At 40.4% G+C, this 19,477-nt stretch overlaps 1 protein-coding gene across 1 annotated transcript; it reads left to right on the forward strand.

The window, feature by feature from the left end:
• The first annotated feature begins 1,428 nt into the window (after positions 1 to 1,428).
• On the forward strand, positions 1,429 to 18,182 carry ACSL5 (acyl-CoA synthetase long chain family member 5). Its single transcript, XM_040071061.2, has 21 exons — positions 1,429 to 1,459; positions 6,631 to 6,816; positions 7,356 to 7,464; positions 8,187 to 8,251; positions 8,330 to 8,431; positions 8,749 to 8,848; positions 10,011 to 10,189; positions 10,788 to 10,820; positions 11,018 to 11,069; positions 11,600 to 11,673; positions 12,107 to 12,184; positions 12,400 to 12,534; positions 13,000 to 13,134; positions 13,209 to 13,304; positions 13,833 to 13,905; positions 14,657 to 14,745; positions 14,828 to 14,944; positions 15,348 to 15,491; positions 16,410 to 16,511; positions 16,883 to 16,954; positions 17,340 to 18,182. The coding sequence occupies exons 2-21, from the start codon at positions 6,661 to 6,663 to the stop codon at positions 17,478 to 17,480; spliced, it is 2,052 nt and encodes a 683-aa protein (XP_039926995.1). The 5' UTR covers positions 1,429 to 1,459; positions 6,631 to 6,660; the 3' UTR covers positions 17,481 to 18,182.
• Positions 18,183 to 19,477: the final 1,295 nt, after the last annotated feature.

The raw sequence follows: 19,477 nt of genomic DNA on the forward strand, positions 1-19,477 counted from the left end.
CCCGAGGCCAGATATCTGAAGGGGGAAAATGCTAAGAGAGCTATGCAGAGCAGGTGATAATGGAACTGGCTGGGCTGGGAGCACAGCCTTGTCTCCTTTCTATAAGCACAAATGCCCCCTGACTATTAAAGCTGAAGCTCATAGCTTCTCTGAAATGCCACAGCAACAGGCCTGGGGAGGCAAAGCCAAAGGCAGAGGAGTTTTATGAAGGAAAGCTATTTCTTTTTCATGCACAGCTTACAGGAATATCAGTGAATCAACCCTCAGTTTCCCTAAAAGATACCTATGTGGCTATATAATGCCACAACTACATGTAAATTAACTTTACCTGATTAGTATAAAGTTTACAGCAGCAATAAAAACATAATTGCAATTAGTAGAGGCTATGTGTTTTAGCAAGCCAAGGTCCAGTACAGGTTGTATTTTGGATGCAAGTACATGCTTAATGTTAATTCCATCTCAGCTTTATGGTTTGTCTAGCTAAGCAGATTACGCTGAAATCATGCAGCATAGGAAAACTGTCAGATGGGGAAACTCCTAAGTGGAGAAAATAATTTTGAAATCTGAGGTTAAGGCAACGAAGAAGAGAGATAAGTGAAGTTACTGTCTTCCCATCCCTCCAAACATACTGCAAAATTCCAGTTATGTTTGACAAGCATCGAAGAGAAAAAGGGAAACTACAACAGCTATAGACTTTTAAACAAAGAAATGAAACTGTGAAATCATAAAAAAATCCCTGTCATAGCAGGAAACAAATCTGAAGCTTGAAACATGATTCACTGTTACCTTGTGCAAATATTTGCACCTACATATGTCTACAGCAGAACAGAAAGAATTAGGTAGATATTGGGGGAAAAAATAGGAAAGAAAACCAACAACAGCAACAAGAAACCTAACATCAAAACCAAATAAACCAAAAGCATCAGCAGAAATCCAACCCACCGGCAAGTCCATTGCAGCAGTATATGAGCAATGCTGTAGTCAAAACATTTTGTTGGTATTACAGGCTACAAAGCTCTGCTCACATTAACATATATGCAGCTATAGAGAGAAATTTGCTATTGTTGAGAATGTGGCTTTATACATAGAGAAGATAATAGCAGATGAGAAAGAATAAACTATAAATACAATTTCAAAATGTTTTGGTTCACAATTCATTTAGATCTACTTCAAGCTGTTTTCATTAACAAACAAAAATCTCAATGACTTCCTCTTGTGTTGGTGGGTTGTTGGGGTTCTTTATTTTTTTAATCACTCTAGTTCCCCCATGCAAGTTCCTCCCCTTTAAACCTCTCCCAATGTGCTTTTCTGCTTGCTGATTTATTTAAACTGGGGACAGGAAACTGGTTGTAGTTTTTAACACAAGTGTTACCTAAGTGCTGTTGGTTTTGCACCCTGCTACTAAGGTTCCTTTTTACTTAAGGAGAAGAGGTTGATTTCCTACCCTATATTCAAAATGGTAGGTGCCTTGACTCACTAGTTCTCATCTCTGTATGTGCTCTGCCATATTTTCTGTGTAAGTAATGAAGTTTTACTGTATTTGTTTTATTGCTCATGAGTTTGCTTGTTGTTACTCACATGGGCTTTACTAAATCCAAGGTGCAAGTGCAGTGATTAGATGCAGGGTTCAAGATTATGAGTTTTTCTGGAGCCTCCTAGGAAATCTCTGGTAGCGTGCTATCAGTTAAATGTGGACCTTGGGCTGAGTGAAGTTCAGATATGTGCTTGTTCTTTGTTCTTCATAATAGAAGTGCTGTGATAATATGAAATAATGGACATCAATATCTAGAAACTTTAAGTGCTACCTTTTCCCTGTGTGGCTAAGGTGCCTACTGATAATATTTTACTTTTCTTAGGAGTTCTATGTGCATTTTGCAATCAAGCTTTGTCCTTGCTCTTAATACCATGCCCTATTACTACAGAAAACTTCCTATTAATATAGTATTGATGCATGAATGTTTTACAAAAAGTGAGCCTGTAGCATCCAACAGGATAAACACTAACAGAACCTGTTATACTGACTATATTTTAAATTCTTCAAAACTTCAAAGGGCCAGTTGAGCATGTTTCTGAGTATGTAGTTTCAAGGAGAAAATCTGATAAAAAGGCTATATGAAAGCTTGGCTATTCAATTTGTCTGAGAAAATAACTTTTAGTACTAAGTAGTGTCATTATGTTGTTGCCCTCCTGATAGAGAGCCAGTAACATCCAACACAGTGAAATTCCTTATTCAAAAAAATGGTCTTTCTATTTAAATATACTGAAAGCTTGAATTCGATAGGTTTCATCAGCAAGGCTCAGAAACCACAATGCTCTACTTCCTGAAAATAAGTTACTGAGGCCTCGTCCTTTCCCACCCTCTAGCAGAGTGCTTCTCAGCTGTGATCAAAGGGTGCTTGAACTGTTTGGCTCTGACTCTCTGAAGAGGTACTCTAAAAGCAAAGCCTCACTGAAGCATATCCTGGGTTTAATGCAGGTTACTGAGCATTTTGCTTCGTTGTTTTGGGTGGCTCTGCTCAGAAGTCACTGCTGAGTTTTTATGCTTTAATTTCACTCTGGATGCTCAAAGTTAGATGCTCCTAAACCCTGTGCAACACAAGACCTCATCTGCACCAAGAAGGAACATGTGATACAAAGTTTCCAAGGAGTAAGAACTGGCAAAGCGGCTGGCATCTGCAGGATGACACCAGCCAAGAGCTGCGCTGTGTAAGCGAATGGAAAGAGTGAGCTACTGGTGGTGAAGTAACTAATTAGTGTAGGTGGCTGTACTCCACTTTTCCTGCTTGTAAACAGTCAGTGTTACCTTGCTAATGCTGAGAAAAAAGATGTCACAATCACATCAAAAGCTTAGGCAAACTTGATACAAAGTACATAACTCCAGAAGACATTCTCCCAGGCAGTGCAGACTGTTGCTTCCCAAATTGTGCAAGTATCAGAAGCTGCTTTGCTGTCCATAATGAACTCTTGCAATGGAGATGACACAAGGATCAGCCACTTTCCAGTGGAGAGAATCTCCTCACGTGGAGAACATAGAGAATAACTTTAATTCCCTCTACGTAATGAAGGAATAGCAATTCAGAACTTGAAGGCAAAAGTTTTGCCGTGTTTAATGAAAAAGGGGGAGGTACAGTAGAAATGAGAATGTGTACTCCTGAACTCAAGGCTGTAAATGGTATCATTGTAATCTCTTCTGATAAAAACTAAGCCTTTGACTCTTAGTGCATCTTATCCCTGACCATTGATCAGGGCAGACAACCTAAGTACACTTTCAACTGTCCAGCATCTTCTTGCACAAGAGGCTTACCAGGTGGTTTGAGACACCCTGTGCATTTTGTATCTCTGGGAGCTGAGCCTTCAGAACTCAGGGGTTTCAGACACTCCAGCTCTGACCCCTCTGATGTTTAAAAAGGCAGCTGGTGCTCAGACTTAGCCTGCAGTGCAAGGTGGTGGCTGTCCAAAGTGCTCCGTTTTGTCCTTGTTCTGCACTGAGTTTTCACTAAGCTGATGTAGATCAGGTATTACGTATGCATGGGGCACTTGGATTTGTGGCTTAAACTCTGGTTGTAGCTGCTCCATAGCACAGATCTAGGCTGCAGCTGTTCTCTTACCATGGACAGGAAGGTCTATCAAGTACAGATCCCTATCTTCTCTCTGGCTTTTCTGCTTTGAGGGCAGAAGGGTTAAGTGGCTGATACCAGAGGTGATAAATTAGCAGCTACTTGGATCGACAAATAGTTACATTAAAAGCTCTAGGCATAGGAAACAACTGTCCTAATTCTGAGAACTGAGAAAAATTTGCTGATAATCTCTTGCCACAGCTTGAATAACACACCCTATGTGCTTTGATAGAAGAGACTAAAGCAAATTTGTGGAAGCAGTGTTGGAAAATAAAAGAAAACACTGTCAATATTCTATTAATAAAGGAAGTTGAAAATAGTTTTTCAGATATGAAAAGCATTTTGCTTTGTATTACCTAGATCTGTGTTTTTGTGCATCTGTACTTTTTTTTTTTTTTTTTTTTTTTTTTTTTTTTTTTTTTTTTTTTTTTCTTAACACAACACTAACCTCTCTATCTCTAAAGGGTGTATATGCAAAGTCCTGCATATGTAGTCTGAGTCAGGGCTGTAAGTGGGTTAATGAAGACAGTTACTAAAAACACCCACCAAACCCTAGAAGCTAATGAGCATATAATACTTCCCAGACTTTAGAGAAACTTGTCAACAAGTCTTTCTTTAAATTAAAAATTCATGCAAATATCACTGAAAATCATCTTTGACTAGCTATAGGGATGCTGGGTGGGCTGCAATGGGATTAGATTACTGTCTGATCCATCCTTTCTTCTTTCTTTCTTTCTTTCTTTCTTTCTGGGTCTCTCTGGTTACCTGCATATAGCTCTAGTCTCTCATTGCTGATTGAAAAATTTCATGATCAGGGAAGAGTCATGTGAAATGCACTGAGTGAAAACTTCTTTTGGCCACCTAGGCATGGGAAAAGACTGGAAAAGTGCCCAAATTGATGGCTACTAATCAATGTTAAGGGGAGTTCTGGCATTGCTCTATAAAAATGTGAGAATAGATGTGTCAGTCTAGAAAGCTTCCAACATACAAACTGCACAAATGTGATTTGCTCTGTCACTTGGATTTAGTAGTGGACTCTGAGGTAAGGGAATAAAGTTTGTATATCCAACCTTTCATGATGGAGAATAGAAATGCCTCTACCTAGCTGTCTCAGTGCTCCTGCTATAAAAGTGTCTGGTTCATGTTAACGAAAGAGGAAATATAAACCACAAACCAGATGCAGTTTAATCACTGCAGAAAGCTGCTTGCTAACTGCTCCATTAATGGGCCACATATATATATATATAGTCAAGAGCAGCTGATTACCAAATTCATTTTATTAGTAAACTTCAGTCTTCCAAACCGAGCAGTGCTAAACCTAAACTGCTAAGTAGCTTTGCCCTGAATGTAAACTTGATCAGCAGACCTGGATTTAGGTTCTGTTTTTTATTTATTTATTTATTTATTAATCCAGACTCAATTGATAAAGGCCCAAAGGAAGGGTGGGGAGATGGGTGACGTGCTGCACTACACACAGGTTTGTGCTCCCACAGGTTTAATATGCCCAGTGACTGGAATTGCCCATCAGGAGAGAGTCCCAAGGACAGTTCCTGCCTTTCTGGCTGTAGCACAATCTCTTTGGACTCTCAGTACATGAAACCAAGGTCAGGAGTTTGAAGGGCAACTAAGGTTTAGAGTAGAAAAGAGGGCAAGGGAGTCAGCATTTCTGATATGTAGGTGATATTCATCTGGCAGTTTGGCCTTGCTAAAAAGCCTCTGAGGTACCATTTCTTATCCAGATGTTGAGCAGGCAAAGCATGCCTTTTATCACTAGGGAACACACCAGCATTGCTGATTAACACTGCCACTGGAAAGTACAAAACTCTAAAACAGATTCAGGTAATCTAACTGATCAGTCTGGGCTCAGAGACCCAAATTCTGACTTCAGGTCCTGGCTGAACTTACTACGAGTTTGTAAAATACCTACAACTTCATTGGAATTATAGCTAAAGGGTAACTGGAACTCATTGCATCAGGACTCCTGGTATTCTTCTTGTACAGGGGTTTAGCTGATAGAAAACTTATTATCTACTGATGGGATTCCTTTCATTCTGTATGAAGGACTTTGAAAGAGTGCTGTTATTCATCTTGCAAAGTGTGAGTAGGTGTGTCCTGCATAGATATTTAGACATTACCAAATACAAGTTGCTGAGATCTGAGATGATTCAGACAAAAAGCAGTCCTTTCTCTTGCTAATTTAATCTTAAAACACACCAGAATATTTTGGAGATAAAAGTCCTTTTTTCTAAGGAAGAAAGCTCAGAAAATCTGCATTCTAAAATTTTGCTTCCCTGCCCTTGACAGAAGATAAGTCAGGGAATGCAAGCAGCAGAATTGTTTCTGTATTTCCCAGCTAGACTTCCATTGCACACTTTGACTTCCAGGTCACCACTTCCTAGTGGAAAGCAACCTTCAAAGGTTTGATTTGTGCTGGTTTTTTTTGGCTGACCACACTGTCACTCTCTGAAATATTTGTCTAGCATGGCCAGTAAAAGCAGCTGACAATGAATATACTGTTTGTCTTGCAGACATTTATGTAGATGTATCAAACATGTAATTTATCAATACCCTTCCTATTTCAGCAAAACCATTTCCTATTGAACACTTAAAATATTGAGGAATTTTCTTACTTCCGCAATTCACATAATTGAACCTTAGGCATTTTTTGGTTATATCTGGAGAGACAGATTTGGGAAATTTTATACTTGGTTTTCTCCAGGCAGATTTTTTTACTTAAGGATGGAAAGAATCTGTTCCTTGTCTGATTTCATCAGGCTTCAACTTTTTGTGGAGGTGGATGCAGCATAGATTATTTATGGGGACAGGTGACTTAAGATCTCTTATAAGAGGCTTAAAACATTGCATAAGTGTGCTTCACTATTGTACCAGCACTCTGCAGGGGCAAACTGCTGAAATGATTTGCAGTATTGTTTAACAAGCTACTTAAGTAACCATGGCTCATAGGTAATTAAAGCTTCTATCTCAAGTCTGCTAAACCTCCTGTCTGTTTCAGGTTCAACTCTGGCTCCACTGATCCAGCACAATGATCTGGATACTTCAAGTATTGTTCTCACCGCTCCCAACACCAGCATTGATCAGTCTCATTACATTTGGAGCTCTCATCTTCCTGTGGGTGATAAGCAGGCCCAAACCCCTTTTACCTCCTGTTGACTTGAACAAGCAGTCAATAGGAATTGAGGTAACGCTTTTTCTGCTTGTGGGCATGGTCTGTTTTGGAGCTTAATCTGAATACTGATCCATTCTGACCTTGGGTGTCAGTGGAAACTCTCCTGCCCGATGTGCACAGCCTTCTCTCCCAGGTGTACAACTCAAGAGCATGGTGGGGAGAAGGGAAGCCTCAAGATGCTAAGATGAGAAACAGCAGCCCCTTCCAGCTAGGGTTAGGTGGGATTTTTACCAGATAGCTTCGGCTGTCACTGACTTTTTCCTGTATTCTCAATGCACTGCATCAGGTTTGAAACTGGTGCTAGACTTCATGTAATAAGGCAAGTGGTAGCACTCAGTCAAGGCCTCTCAATAACCTGTAACTGAATGTTAATGTAGGCCATCTGGAAAATTCCTCTGCATGTGACTGAGCAGATCAAAATCAGGAAGGGAAAAAGACTACCCTAACAATGCAATGCTATTGAAATGCTTTAAAGGGGATTGATGAATGACTGAGGAACAAATGACATTTCATCTGTTATGCACTGTTTCATAACCATGCTCTGTTCCTAGGGTGGAGCCAGAAGAGGTGCAATCTTGACAGATAACAAACTGCTTTCTTATTACTTTGAAGATGCTAAAACCCTGTATGAAGTTTTCCAGAGAGGAGTGAATATTTCTGGTAAGCTTTGCATCTGGCAGTTAGTACTTGTCTATCACAAGTAGACAAAATTTTTCCAAGATCCTTTTCCTTGTGTCTTGGCTGTGGTAATATTGCAGGCCAGCAAAAGCTCTTCTAGCCTTTTGTGGGGTGGAGAGACAAGTGACCATATTTCTCCCTGTCAAAATTTAGCATTAGTCTAATTTGGCAGACTGGGCAGGAACAACATCAGAAGCTGAAGATGGTAGAGTTCAGTCAAGAGGCAGCAGATACAAAACATCAGAGGAACTGGGGGGGAAACACCTCTCCTTTGTTTTATGATGTGGATTTTCCTGTGAAATTACTGCCTGTTTACAACAGATACGAATTTGTACATGTGACTTCACAAGTCCTATGCATGGAAATACGTGATGGCTTACAAGCTATTTCAACCTCACGTGGGTTGTGCAATGGAAAAAATATCACCAGATATTAGAAGCATTTTCAATGCACTGCATCAGCTTTGAAACTGGTGCTAGACTTCATGTAATAAGGCAGGTGGTAGCACTCAGTCAAGCTTGCAAGGATAAAGCTGAGTCTTACAATCGTGGTTTGGGCAAAGTGCTTAACTATGGACACTGACCTGCTCTCCAATGTGTTACCTGAATGTCTGAAAGGAAACATTTCCCTCTTCAAGTGTTTCTATTGTGTTATGCAACTTCAGTACTGAGATTTGAAATTACTTTTCTGAATTCTTTGCTTAGGAAATGGTAACTGCCTAGGCTACAGGAAACCCAAGCAACCTTATCAGTGGCTGACATATAAACAGGTGAGTATTGTAAATGACAGAGAATTAATTTGGGATACTGCCTTGTAACACTAAAGTGGGGGAATAACTATTTTGCAGGTTTCAGACAGAACTAAATACCTGGGATCTGGACTTCTGCAAAAAGGATGCCAACCATCATCAGACCAGTTTATTGGTATTTTTGCTCAGAATAGGCCAGAGGTAAGCAACAAATTGTGTGTTCTTTCCTACACTATTCTGATACCTTGGGGTGAGAGGAGAGTCTATATTTAAACAGCTTCAGGCCACATGAGGAACAATCACACCATTTTCCTTCCCAATTCCCTTTTTACTGACTGAGCACAAACCATTCCAAGCATGTAATGCAATGACCTCTCACAACTCTTACTCTCATGGACGTGGTCCTTCCATAGCCCCCACTGCCATGTGCATGGGCTAGTCAAACTGTATGAAGTCTGTAGGCAATCCTGTCTTGAGGGCTCCTAGTTTTCCTTAGTTGTGCTGTTTTCTCTTTTCAGTGGATCATTTCAGAGTATGCCTGCTACACCTACTCAATGGTTGCTGTTCCGCTCTATGACACTCTGGGACCAGAGGCCATTGTATATATTGTTAACAGAGGTAAATATTGACTTCCACTCTTTCATAAGGATGTTTCTAGGAAACTTTGTTTTAGGAGGGCTAAGTTCAAGGAAATTTGCAAAAGCCAGAGTAGCTTTAACCTTATGGCTTTTATACACACCTAATTTCTTAGTGAAGCTGCTTTGCAGGGCACATGGTTCAATGCCTAGGAGAATCCAGTGGGCTTTGTGTGTCTCCTAGTGTCTTGGTTGCAAGACCACTGAAGGATCTGCTAGATCCTGTGGACCATTCTGCAATCAGAGTGCTCAACTATTTGCTAGTTGAGATTTTGCAATCTTGAACTCCCACACTGCTAATCAGACAATGCAGACAGACTTGCAGGTAAATTAAGACTAGATGTGTGTGTCTGACTTAAAGCTGTAGGATTAAAAGAGTGGAGGAGGAAAAGGTAAAGATATTCCTAAATCTCTTTAATCTATCTGGTTGTTGCATGTTCTAAAGAAACAACATCTAGCAGGCCATCACGGAAGAAACTGGCAAGGAAGTTAAATAAATCTTCAGACTTTCTTCCCCCAGTCTTAGGAGAGATATGAGGGAAATAAATATCCACTATTGTTACATTGATCTGGGATCCATCCCATAAACAGAATTTGCCAAGCAAAATCACTTCAACAGTTATCAGCTTCCAAGACCTTGGAAACAGGTCTTGTCTTGGGATTACAGAGCCGTGATTTACCAGTCTAACTGGGAACTGGCAGGCTCAGGCAAATCCAGTTCCTCTGCTGACTTAAAGGAAAAACCTTTCGTAACTGCATCTACAGGGAAGCTGAAGTATTAACTCAAGAATTTTAGCTACCTCTTTCAATTAGGTCTTAATTTCTTTAGATTTAAGGAAGATGGCTAAACCTAAATAATATCACAGCAATACCAGAAGTTTAAATGCCCATCTTGACTGTGAGCAAAGATATTTCTCTGCAGCTCCTCAGCATTTGCCCTCTCTTTATATTGCCAGACTATCAGGTTTGCCTAATCAGTTGAATATGGGAGGAGGAACCTTCTTAGCACTGTAAGACAGCCACTGAATCCATGTGAACAAATGCAAATGGCACCAAACCAATGTTATATTCTAGAAGTATGTGCTGCTGAGCTCTCACTGGCCTCATGTTTACTAAACAGATTTCTGATAATTTCCTTTCTCTAGCTGATATAAGTGTGGTGATTTGTGACACGCCAGCAAAGGCAGAGATCTTGCTTAAGAACTGTGAGGACAAAAAGACCCCGTGTCTGAAGACTATTGTTCTCATGGATCTCTTTGATAAAGAGCTCAAGGACAGAGGAGCTAAAGTGGGAATTGAAATTCTGTCACTGCAGGAGGTTGAGGTAGGTGGCTAAAGGCTTCTGGAATACCTTGGCAGCTAAACATCTTGATCTATCACAGTAATGACATTTTAATATAAGTTAATTACTCAGTTGTCAGGCCTGTACCAGACATCTTGATGAGCAGTCATTTTGAAACTTGGTATCTTTAGCAAAATGGATTTGCAGAGTTCAAACCATTGATGAAAGTTGTGCCCATGTGTTGTGAACAGCCAAGACTTGCTTAGCATAATTCATGACACTGTTGTAATAGGATCCATCAGGCTTCTAAGCTGGCAGTTGAGTCTAATTGGAACTATAAGTACAAATTACTGGTGCCTTAGACATCCCAATACTAGGCTTAAGCTTGTGTAAGTGTAAAGAGATGACTTCCAAATTGTTTAAATAGTTCTAATTACTTTCCACACATTCAAATGTGTCTTCTGCACACTTGTAGCAGAGTTTTTCAGAGCCATGTGTATTGGATTCAGAAAGAGGCTTCTGTTTGAATGAGATGGAGTTATCAAGAGGCAAAGTAGTAAAACAGGTGTTGCATTTGAAATGCAATTACCTATTCATCTATTGTGCGCATTTATTAAACTGTGTTTTTTCTTTAACACAGGAGCTGGGAAGAAACAACATCAGAGAACCAGTTGTAAGTATCTCTATGAAACAACTATAGACTTGTAAAAATAGTCTCTGGAATGACATCTTGCTCTGCTGCTAGTAGAGGAGGTTAGCAGATTGTTTTTGTGAAAAAGAATTCCTGATTCATCACAGTTAGGAATTTCATGTAATTACAGGTAACTGTCATAATCCTCACACTGACTTTTTGTGGCTTTTTCTCTCTAGCCTCCTAAGCCTGAAGATCTTTCTGTTGTGTGTTTTACAAGCGGAACCACAGGTAAGAGGTGGTTTATAGCGATGCTTCCCCACTGAAAGAGCCTCCCCATGCAACTTCCCTGCACAAAAATAAAGAAATCCTAAGAATATGGAAGTAAACCAGTAAATCAGAGCAATGTCAAACCACTCTTGCAGTTTTATTTGGAATACTGTCACTACAAGTCAAGTGCATTATGATAAAGCTCCCTAGAACTGGAGGCAAGAAAAGCCAAATTCATGTTGTCTTACCCTATGAAAAATGCAGCCTTGAGGTTCAAAGAGATTGGTTGTTCAACTGTGCATTTTGATCCATAGGGCCTAAACCAAAAATCTTGTTTCAGCATTCTCTGTGCTCCCAATTTCTCTGCTGTTTCAGTAGCCGCCTCCTTTATGTAATATCCATAGCTGAAAGCACTCTAGATGAGGCATATTTGTGATCTCTTACAACAAATATTGCTGGGACTGAGCCTAGTACTGAGATAGTTCAAGACGTAGGAAACTGCCAGCAGAAGCAGTCAGAGCCACAGCTCACCTTGCTTGATCTCTCCAAAGGTAACCCTAAAGGAGCCATGCTGACACATCAGAATGTTGTTTCAAATGCTGCTGCCTTCCTTAGATGCACAGAGGTAAGCTACTCTCCAGGATATGGCCCTCAGTCATGAAACCAGCTTTAATGTGGGCATTTGCTGTAAACCATTCACTCCCAGAAATTGATGCTTTCCTGAGTGCCTCTTTTTCAATGAGATGATACTACTGCAAGAAACTTGGTTTGAATTGAACAAGAACTTCTACATAGAAGTTATTCTAGAATGAGTCAGTCCTCAATATCAAGAGTACTAAACCATCTATTTCAAGTCTTGCCAAACCATAAAACTAATTTTGAGTGACAACTGAAAATCTTGAAGAGGTGATGGATGAGCCTGTATCTGAGTTGCTTCAGTCATTGGAAGTGTCTGTCTCAAAGTACTCAATTGATCCAAATTTTATTTACTTTATACTTAAAAGTAACTCAAGCAGGCATAGAAAATGCTAACCTACTTCTACTTTCTTTCCCTCTAGAACACAGTTGAATGTACAAGTTCAGATATTGCCATTTCCTATCTTCCTTTGGCTCACATGTTTGAGAGAGTTGTACAGGTATGTACAGATATATACATCTGAGATTTTATAAATCAAGTGATAGTAAAAGGCATGTTAGTGATCCATATGTCCTCAATATCTATTCACACTGTAACTTTCTTTATTTTGTAATAATTGGGCATTGGAAATCATGCTGCTTTTCATAGACTAATAATTATGGCTAGTGAAGCTAGGAATTATTCTTGACTAAGGTTAGTCTGGTCAATTTTTAGGCTGTGGTATACAGCTGTGGAGCAAAAGTAGGCTTCTTCCAAGGAGATATCCGGCTGCTAACAGATGACATGAAAACCTTGAAGCCAACACTATTTCCAGTTGTACCAAGACTGCTCAATAGAGTATATGACAAGGTACGTGGGCAATTTTAGCTAAGTTTTCTTTGTGTTCATTTATCCAAACAAGCATACAAATACAAAATAATGTTGAATATGTCTTAATATCACCACTATTTAATTACCCATTAGCAGGAAGAATTTTTAGAATCCTTTCTGAGGAGATGGAAGGAGTTCTGGGAGTATAAGAACAGCGTTTCCAGTCAGAACTGGGCTAAGTTCGTTGCTGTTAAGAGACAAAAACTTTGTTTACTTTTGTAATGCAAATGAAACAAGTGCAAAGCTAACAGTATCCCTGTTCCTCAAACTATGGCTGTAGTGTTTCAGCAGTTACAGAATTAGTATTGCCTTTTGGGTCACCTCCTAGACACTGCAGGTGAAGACTGACCCTAGAACATTAAGATTTGGTGCCTCTTAACAAGGCAAGAGTGAGATGTACAGATGTCAGCCAAACCCAAGAGTCACTGCCTCTTTTCCTTGCAGATCCAGAGTGGTGCAAACAGCTCAGTAAAGCGTGGCCTGTTAAAATTTGCTGCGTTTATGAAGACGGCTGAAATAAAACAGGGCATCATTCGAAATGACAGCATTTGGGACAAGCTAGTCTTCAAAAAAGTTCAGGTAAGTTATTCCAAGCGTAAGGGAGCTAAGCAGTGTAATATTGGAGGATCTGATGGCTTCTTTCTCACTTGAAGGAATCCATGGGTGGAAGAGTGCGTATCATGGTGACGGGTGCAGCCCCTATATCTCCCTCTGTCCTGACATTTCTTAGAGCAGCATTAGGCTGTCAGGTAAGCTGAGTTTTCTTTTAAAGACCTGTTTCACTATGCACAAATGAGTGACCAATGATACAGCTGGGGTCCAGCTCAGCTCGTTCCTGGGGAAAATGCTGTCAGTATTGGGCATTTACAGACTGCTTCATCTGAGTTAACTGTAACAGGAAAAAAAAAAATTCTGCAGGACCCACTTCAAACCACACTACCAAAAACCTATGCTGTAGGCTCTGAGAAGAGGAATAGCATAGGAGAAATAGGAACATGCAACACTCAAAGTCAGGCAGCTGCCTCTGAGTTTTGTGGCTTATTCTGACAGTCAGTGAGCTCCCAGTGTAACACATCTGAGAATAGAAAACGAGGTGATGGAAGCAAAGTTTGGATAGGTGAAGTTTAACATCTGGTTACGCCAATAAGATCAAAATATCTTAAAGGCAAAAGTTGTTTTGGCTTCCTTCCTAAGACTTGAGCATGGGCACAGTTGAAACTGAGGCCTTTCATACCAAGGACTTGATGTTCAAGGAATACTCATCCTTTCTTGCACAGATCTTTGAAGCTTATGGCCAGACTGAATGCTCAGCTGGATCCACTTTCTCAATGCCTGGAGACTGGACAACAGGTATGGGAGCTGAGACTTGTAAAGTCTCCCAGAGCTGCCCACATAAAGGGGCGCTCAAGCCTAGGTGCTCTAATGCTTTTAGATTAAGGAAAATTAAATCATGGGTACTCCAAGTGAATCTTGGTAGCAACAGTCACCTGTCTGCCTGAGAGGTACTAAAATTCTTGACTCAACCAGATGAGGAACCCCAGTGTAAAGTGTCATATGTCAGTTTAAACTTTGTCCCAGAATACAAGAAAGGAATAGAGAGAGCTGAGTAAACTGGATAGGGACTTCCCAAATGGCCTTAAGGAACTAGCTTTGTCTCCTAAATTACATGTTTTACACAAAAATATTAGACATGATACTTGACTATTTTCCTGAAGGACCGTGAAGATGTAGCTTGTATCTTAGCAGTACTGAATATTCTAAATTCAGACTCAAGTCACTGTCTTTGTGAATACAGTAACTGCAGAGCATAACGAGGATGAAATGCAAATGAATGCCAGGATCTACAAGGGGGTTCCTGAGGAGGCACGAATGGTTTGTGGCTGGTGTGGTTGATTACACCAATAATGCTCTAAGCATCAAGTCTTGTGTGCTATTTGTCTTACATTAACTGTCTGAAAATGGCATTGCAACAACTTGTTTAAACATTTGATGCCAGACTCCTTTAAACAATTCTGGTTCTTGTTAAAGCAGTGAACAAACTCAGTAAAGTATCTACTGTCACTGCAGTCTGTTTTTGTTGTTTCGTTTTGTTTTCTCTTAGGCCATGTTGGAGCCCCTCTGGCTTGTAATATTATAAAACTAGATGATGTGGAAGAAATGAGCTACTTCTCTTCTAACAATGAAGGCGAGGTAGGTACCATCTCCTTTGCATGTCAGGAAATACTGAAACGTAACACTTGGTGACTAGCAGTTTTCTCTACTTGCTATATAGGTCTGCATTAAAGGACCAAATGTGTTCAAGGGTTATCTGAAAGACCCTGAGAAGACAGCAGAAGCACTTGATAAAGATGGCTGGCTCCACACTGGAGACATAGGGAAATGGTTGCCAGTGAGTATTGCTTAACACAAACCATCCCTTACATGTGAATTCCTGTTACTTCACAGTAGTCTCTAAAAATGGAATTCTAGCATAAAAATCTCTACACAGTAGATTCACTAGGTAACTCCAGGCAAAGCTCCAAAGACCAATTACATTACAAGATATCAAATAACACCTGCTAGGCCCATAGTTAAGACCATTCTTCACTGTAGAAGTGATATAACATGTCTAATCATGTCCCGAGCTAATTGGAAAAATTAGACAAACTCTTCTTTCCGTAGAAAGCAAAGACCAATATGTTGTTTCTAGACTAGTTCCAGCTGTGCCCTTCATACAATAAAACAAAGCTTATCTTCTCTTATATAAGCAAGACAGTGACTTGGAACTAATGACCTCCACTTTTAACTTCTAGAATGGAACACTGAAGATCATTGATAGGAAGAAGAATATATTTAAACTTGCACAAGGAGAATACATTGCTCCAGAGAAGATAGAAAATGTCTATATTGAAAGTGCTCCTGTAGCCCAGGTCTTTGTACATGGGGAAAGTCTGAGGGTAAGTGATGTCAGGAGTGACTATCCTGCAAGATTTCCTCCCACAACAAGTTCTGGATGATCAGGCCACAAACGTATGCATGTACAAGAGCATTTGAATAAAACCTCTTCCTAAGAGAGCTGTTTATAGGAAGATATTCTCAGACCTATAGAATTCCCAAGTGACAACTGGCATTGTTGCAAGCTGGGTAAAGGCTAATTACATACTTGTGTGGGATTAGTACGCCAGGTCAGCTCTGTAAAGTTTAGATTCATAGAATAACCCCCCCTCACAATAAGCAGGGACATCTTCGACCAGATTAGGTTGTTCAGAACCCCATTCAGCCTGACCTTGAATGTGTTTAGGGATAGGGCATTTGCCACCTCTCTGAGCAACCTCTGCCATTATTTCACCACCTTCACGCTTTCAAAAAATTCCTTGTATTTAATATAAATTTACTATCTTATAGTTTAAAACCATTGCCTCTTGCCTTATTGACACAAGCCCTACTTAAAATTTGTCCCCATCTTTCTTGCAAGCTCCCTTTTAGATTTGAAAGGCCACAAAAGTCTTCCTGCAGCCTTCTCTTCAGGCTGAACAGCCCCAATTCTCTCAGTGTTTCTGCACAGCAGAAGTGCTTCTCCATTCCTTTGCCATGGAGGTGTTACCTATGCTAGCAGAGGCCAGTTTTCAATCTGTAAACTAGCCAAAAGTAATTGCTGGATCATTCAGCACATGTAATAAATTGCATCAGTACTTCAATTACTGCTGTCACAACTCTCAGTGACTTGGAAATTCTCATAGTTACCTTTGAAGCTCTGAAAATGCATGGGGATGTACATGTGACTTGTCATAGAAACACTGCCCACAAGCAAGCTCACAAAGACATTTAATATGCCTTATCTTGGTCTCAGCCTGACTATTTCCACTTGTTTTCAGTCTTATCTAATAGGTATAGTGGTTCCTGATGCTGAAATTCTTCCAGAATTTGCAGCAAAACTGGGAGTGAAAGGTTCCTTTGAAGAGCTCTGCAAAAACCCTGTAAGTGGCTTTGTGTTTAGTGGGTAAGAGACAGAATTTAATTCTAAGTCCAATCCTACATTGCTCTGACTTAGTTCTACCTCTTTTCAGTAATTTGAACTGGTATAATGCGGGGTGAGTTGTGCAAGCAGCCTTCCAGCAAAAACTGGAACTGAGCATAAGTGTCTCTTGTTTCAAGGGCTATCGCTGCTTCTTTTCCAGTGAGAAGATAGACATGACTTTGTAGTGGCATTAACATGAGAAATCTTGAATGCTGAAATATGTATTCTTGCCATCCTCAGTTCTCCCTGACTGGGCAAATGGTTGTGGTTTTGAGCTGCCATTACAGAATGACAGCTTTACCCACTCTACTTCTGCTGTGTTTCTTCTAGGCAGTGAAGAAAGCTATTTTAGACGATATGGTCAGACTGGGGAGAGAGGCTGGCCTTAAGTCCTTTGAACAAGTGAGTACTTTCAAATCCTGCTTGTCACTGGCACCTGTATTGCTAACACCGTGGCCGGGAAGTCTTCATTCCTGCTAATGCCTGTGCCAGGAGGGGCCCTGAGGCAGCTGCCCCAGACACCTGATTGAAGCAGTCAGAGAAACATTGGCTGCCTACACCAAGGGGCTGTGAAGGGCAACAGTGGCAATTGCCAAGAGATGGAAGGGAGGTTCACAACAGGCTGTATGGGCTGCTCAGGAATTCCATCCTCTGGCTGTGTCAGCCAGAAAAAGTTACTGGATCTACTGGGACTGAATTCTCGCCCAAGGAAGCTGGGAGGAACTGATGTCTTCTAATTATGCATTGTGCACTATATATATATATATATTTTTTTTTTTTTTAATAGGTTAAAGACCTGTACATCCACACGGAGTTGTTCTCTATAGAAAATGGACTCTTGACACCAACACTGAAGGCAAAGCGTGGAGACGTTGTTAAATTCTTCCAGAAGGAGATTGAGGCCCTCTATTCATCTAGTCAGGAATAAATGGCCAGTTTAATTTAAACTGCATGGAGTAGTTAAATCTGCGACACTACATGGCCTGTGGTGAAGACAGGCTTGAGGGGAACAGGAACTTAAATTTATTTGCTTCTAGTACCTGAGAAAAATGACTTGTGGATGAAGATGGCTGTAGTATAACTGACAACTAGCAGTGTTAACATCCTGTGGGACTGAGCTTCAACTGTCTAGGGAAAGCCAGAACTTTCATCTCTCTTGGACTGTGACTGAAATGCAAAAACATGCAAGAACCTCAGGCTTTAAAAGACAGCTGTATGCACTTCTCACTGTCAAAAGCAAACCTTGTTTTCCTGCTGAAACTATGAACTCCACTGTGACCTGCTGTGGATTGATCTGCAATCAGACTGAACTCAGTATGAATTCATGCTAACATACGTTTAGCAAACACAGAAGTGAATTTCCTGTTCCTAGTCCTGGACCACATGTGTAAGTTGTTTATAATGAAAATGAGTAATCTGGCATGAACTGGTATGCAAAATACATTTGTCTACAGCAAACACAGTTTATCCTTTAGGAGGCACTGGATCAGTTTTTGCACATTTTCAAATGACATGGCAGTGTTGAAGCCTTTACACTTAAAATTTTGAGCCTAATAAGTGTAGTGTAATAAATGTAATAAGTGTAAATAAGTGTTAAACTTTAGCTGTCAATCCTAAGGATATAGAATGCAATAAATTGAGACTGCACAATCAAACTAAAGCCTGTGTGAATTACTTGTGGCTCTGCTGCAACCACAGGGTCAGCTGCCTGGCTCTATAAGGCTGCAGCTAGAACAAAGCTGTTGCAGAATATGAACTTGTTCCCTACGCTGTCACTGGTCAGCCACAGTTCCAGCCATGAGGCATTAATATTGTGTCATCCAGATTTGCTCCTCTACACAACTTTGTTTTCCTTGTCTTCAGCTAAGGCTGAGCTGAAACAATGAATTTACCACATGAAATAAAATGTGAGATTTTCTTGTGTTAAGCTGCTGCTTTAGGAAATGATTTAAACAAGATGAAAACTTTGTTATGTCTTCCACCAGTCTGTGCTGTCTCTGCTGAGAGCTCCTCCCTGTCCCTGCAGCAGTCAGCTTGAGCAGTTCTAAAGGCAGTGCTAACAAGGATGCAACATGGGGAAGGTGTATCTGTAGCTTTCCTAGGCCAATTCTCTTTGTCTGCAGACAAGAATTGTCTTCCCAGTCTTGTTCAGACAGCTAGTGGCTTTTCCTCTTCCTCTTTAATGCTCTTGGTTAGCTATCCCAAAATGAAAGCAAGATTTATCAAAAGACTCCCCCCCTTGCAGTTAGGCAGCTCTAGCTCTGACTAGTAAAAACAACTGATGCAATTCTGTTTCTAGTCTGGGCCCAAAGACCTTGACATCTTCAGATAACCATTGTGTCACGACGCTTGTCAGAAATGTGAGGCTATAAAGCCTTTTAAGTCTCTGAAACTGCCTGTTCCAAGAAGTAATGATGTTGCTTATCTTTCCTATGCTTTCCTTAAAGCAATGTGACATAAAAGTCAGTGGTGGCTTAATCTTTTTCCCCAGGTGAGAGTGGGGAGAAAAAAAAACAAAACCAGGGAAGAAATGTATCCCAGAACTGGTTTTGGACACAAAAATGAACAAGTTAGCTGGGGAGAGTAAATCCACTGCAACTGAGATCTGAAGAAACTAGAAGCTGAATCCTGTGATGCCACCTGCTGCAGTGCCTGGAAAGCACTTTTGTTGATACAATAAACACTGATGCTTCCCTGCACAGATCTGCTTGGAGGGTGAATGGCACTGCCTCAGAAATAAAACACATATAGCAATTCAAGTGTAAATTGATCTTATATTGGTCTCCTGTGCACCACTTCTAACACATGAACTGATTTTCAAAACCTCTCAACCTGGCTGACATGTAACTCTACACTATGAGAGAACAAAAGCACCTGCTGCATTTTGGAGACATTTAAAAAGCCTTAAGCTGGTACAAGTTACTC

This window comes from Hirundo rustica, chromosome 8, assembly GCF_015227805.2.
Source record: "Hirundo rustica isolate bHirRus1 chromosome 8, bHirRus1.pri.v3, whole genome shotgun sequence".
NCBI lineage: Eukaryota > Metazoa > Chordata > Aves > Passeriformes > Hirundinidae > Hirundo > Hirundo rustica.

Coding starts and splice junctions, on each gene's coding strand:
- ACSL5 (XM_040071061.2), top strand. CDS start 6,661: ATGATCTGGATACTTCAAGTATTGTTCTCACCGCTCCCAACACCAGCA. Junction 10,190..10,787: donor TGTCACTGCAGGAGGTTGAG/GTAGGTGGCTAA, acceptor TCTTTAACACAG/GAGCTGGGAAGAAACAACAT. Junction 11,070..11,599: donor TTTTACAAGCGGAACCACAG/GTAAGAGGTGGT, acceptor ATCTCTCCAAAG/GTAACCCTAAAGGAGCCATG.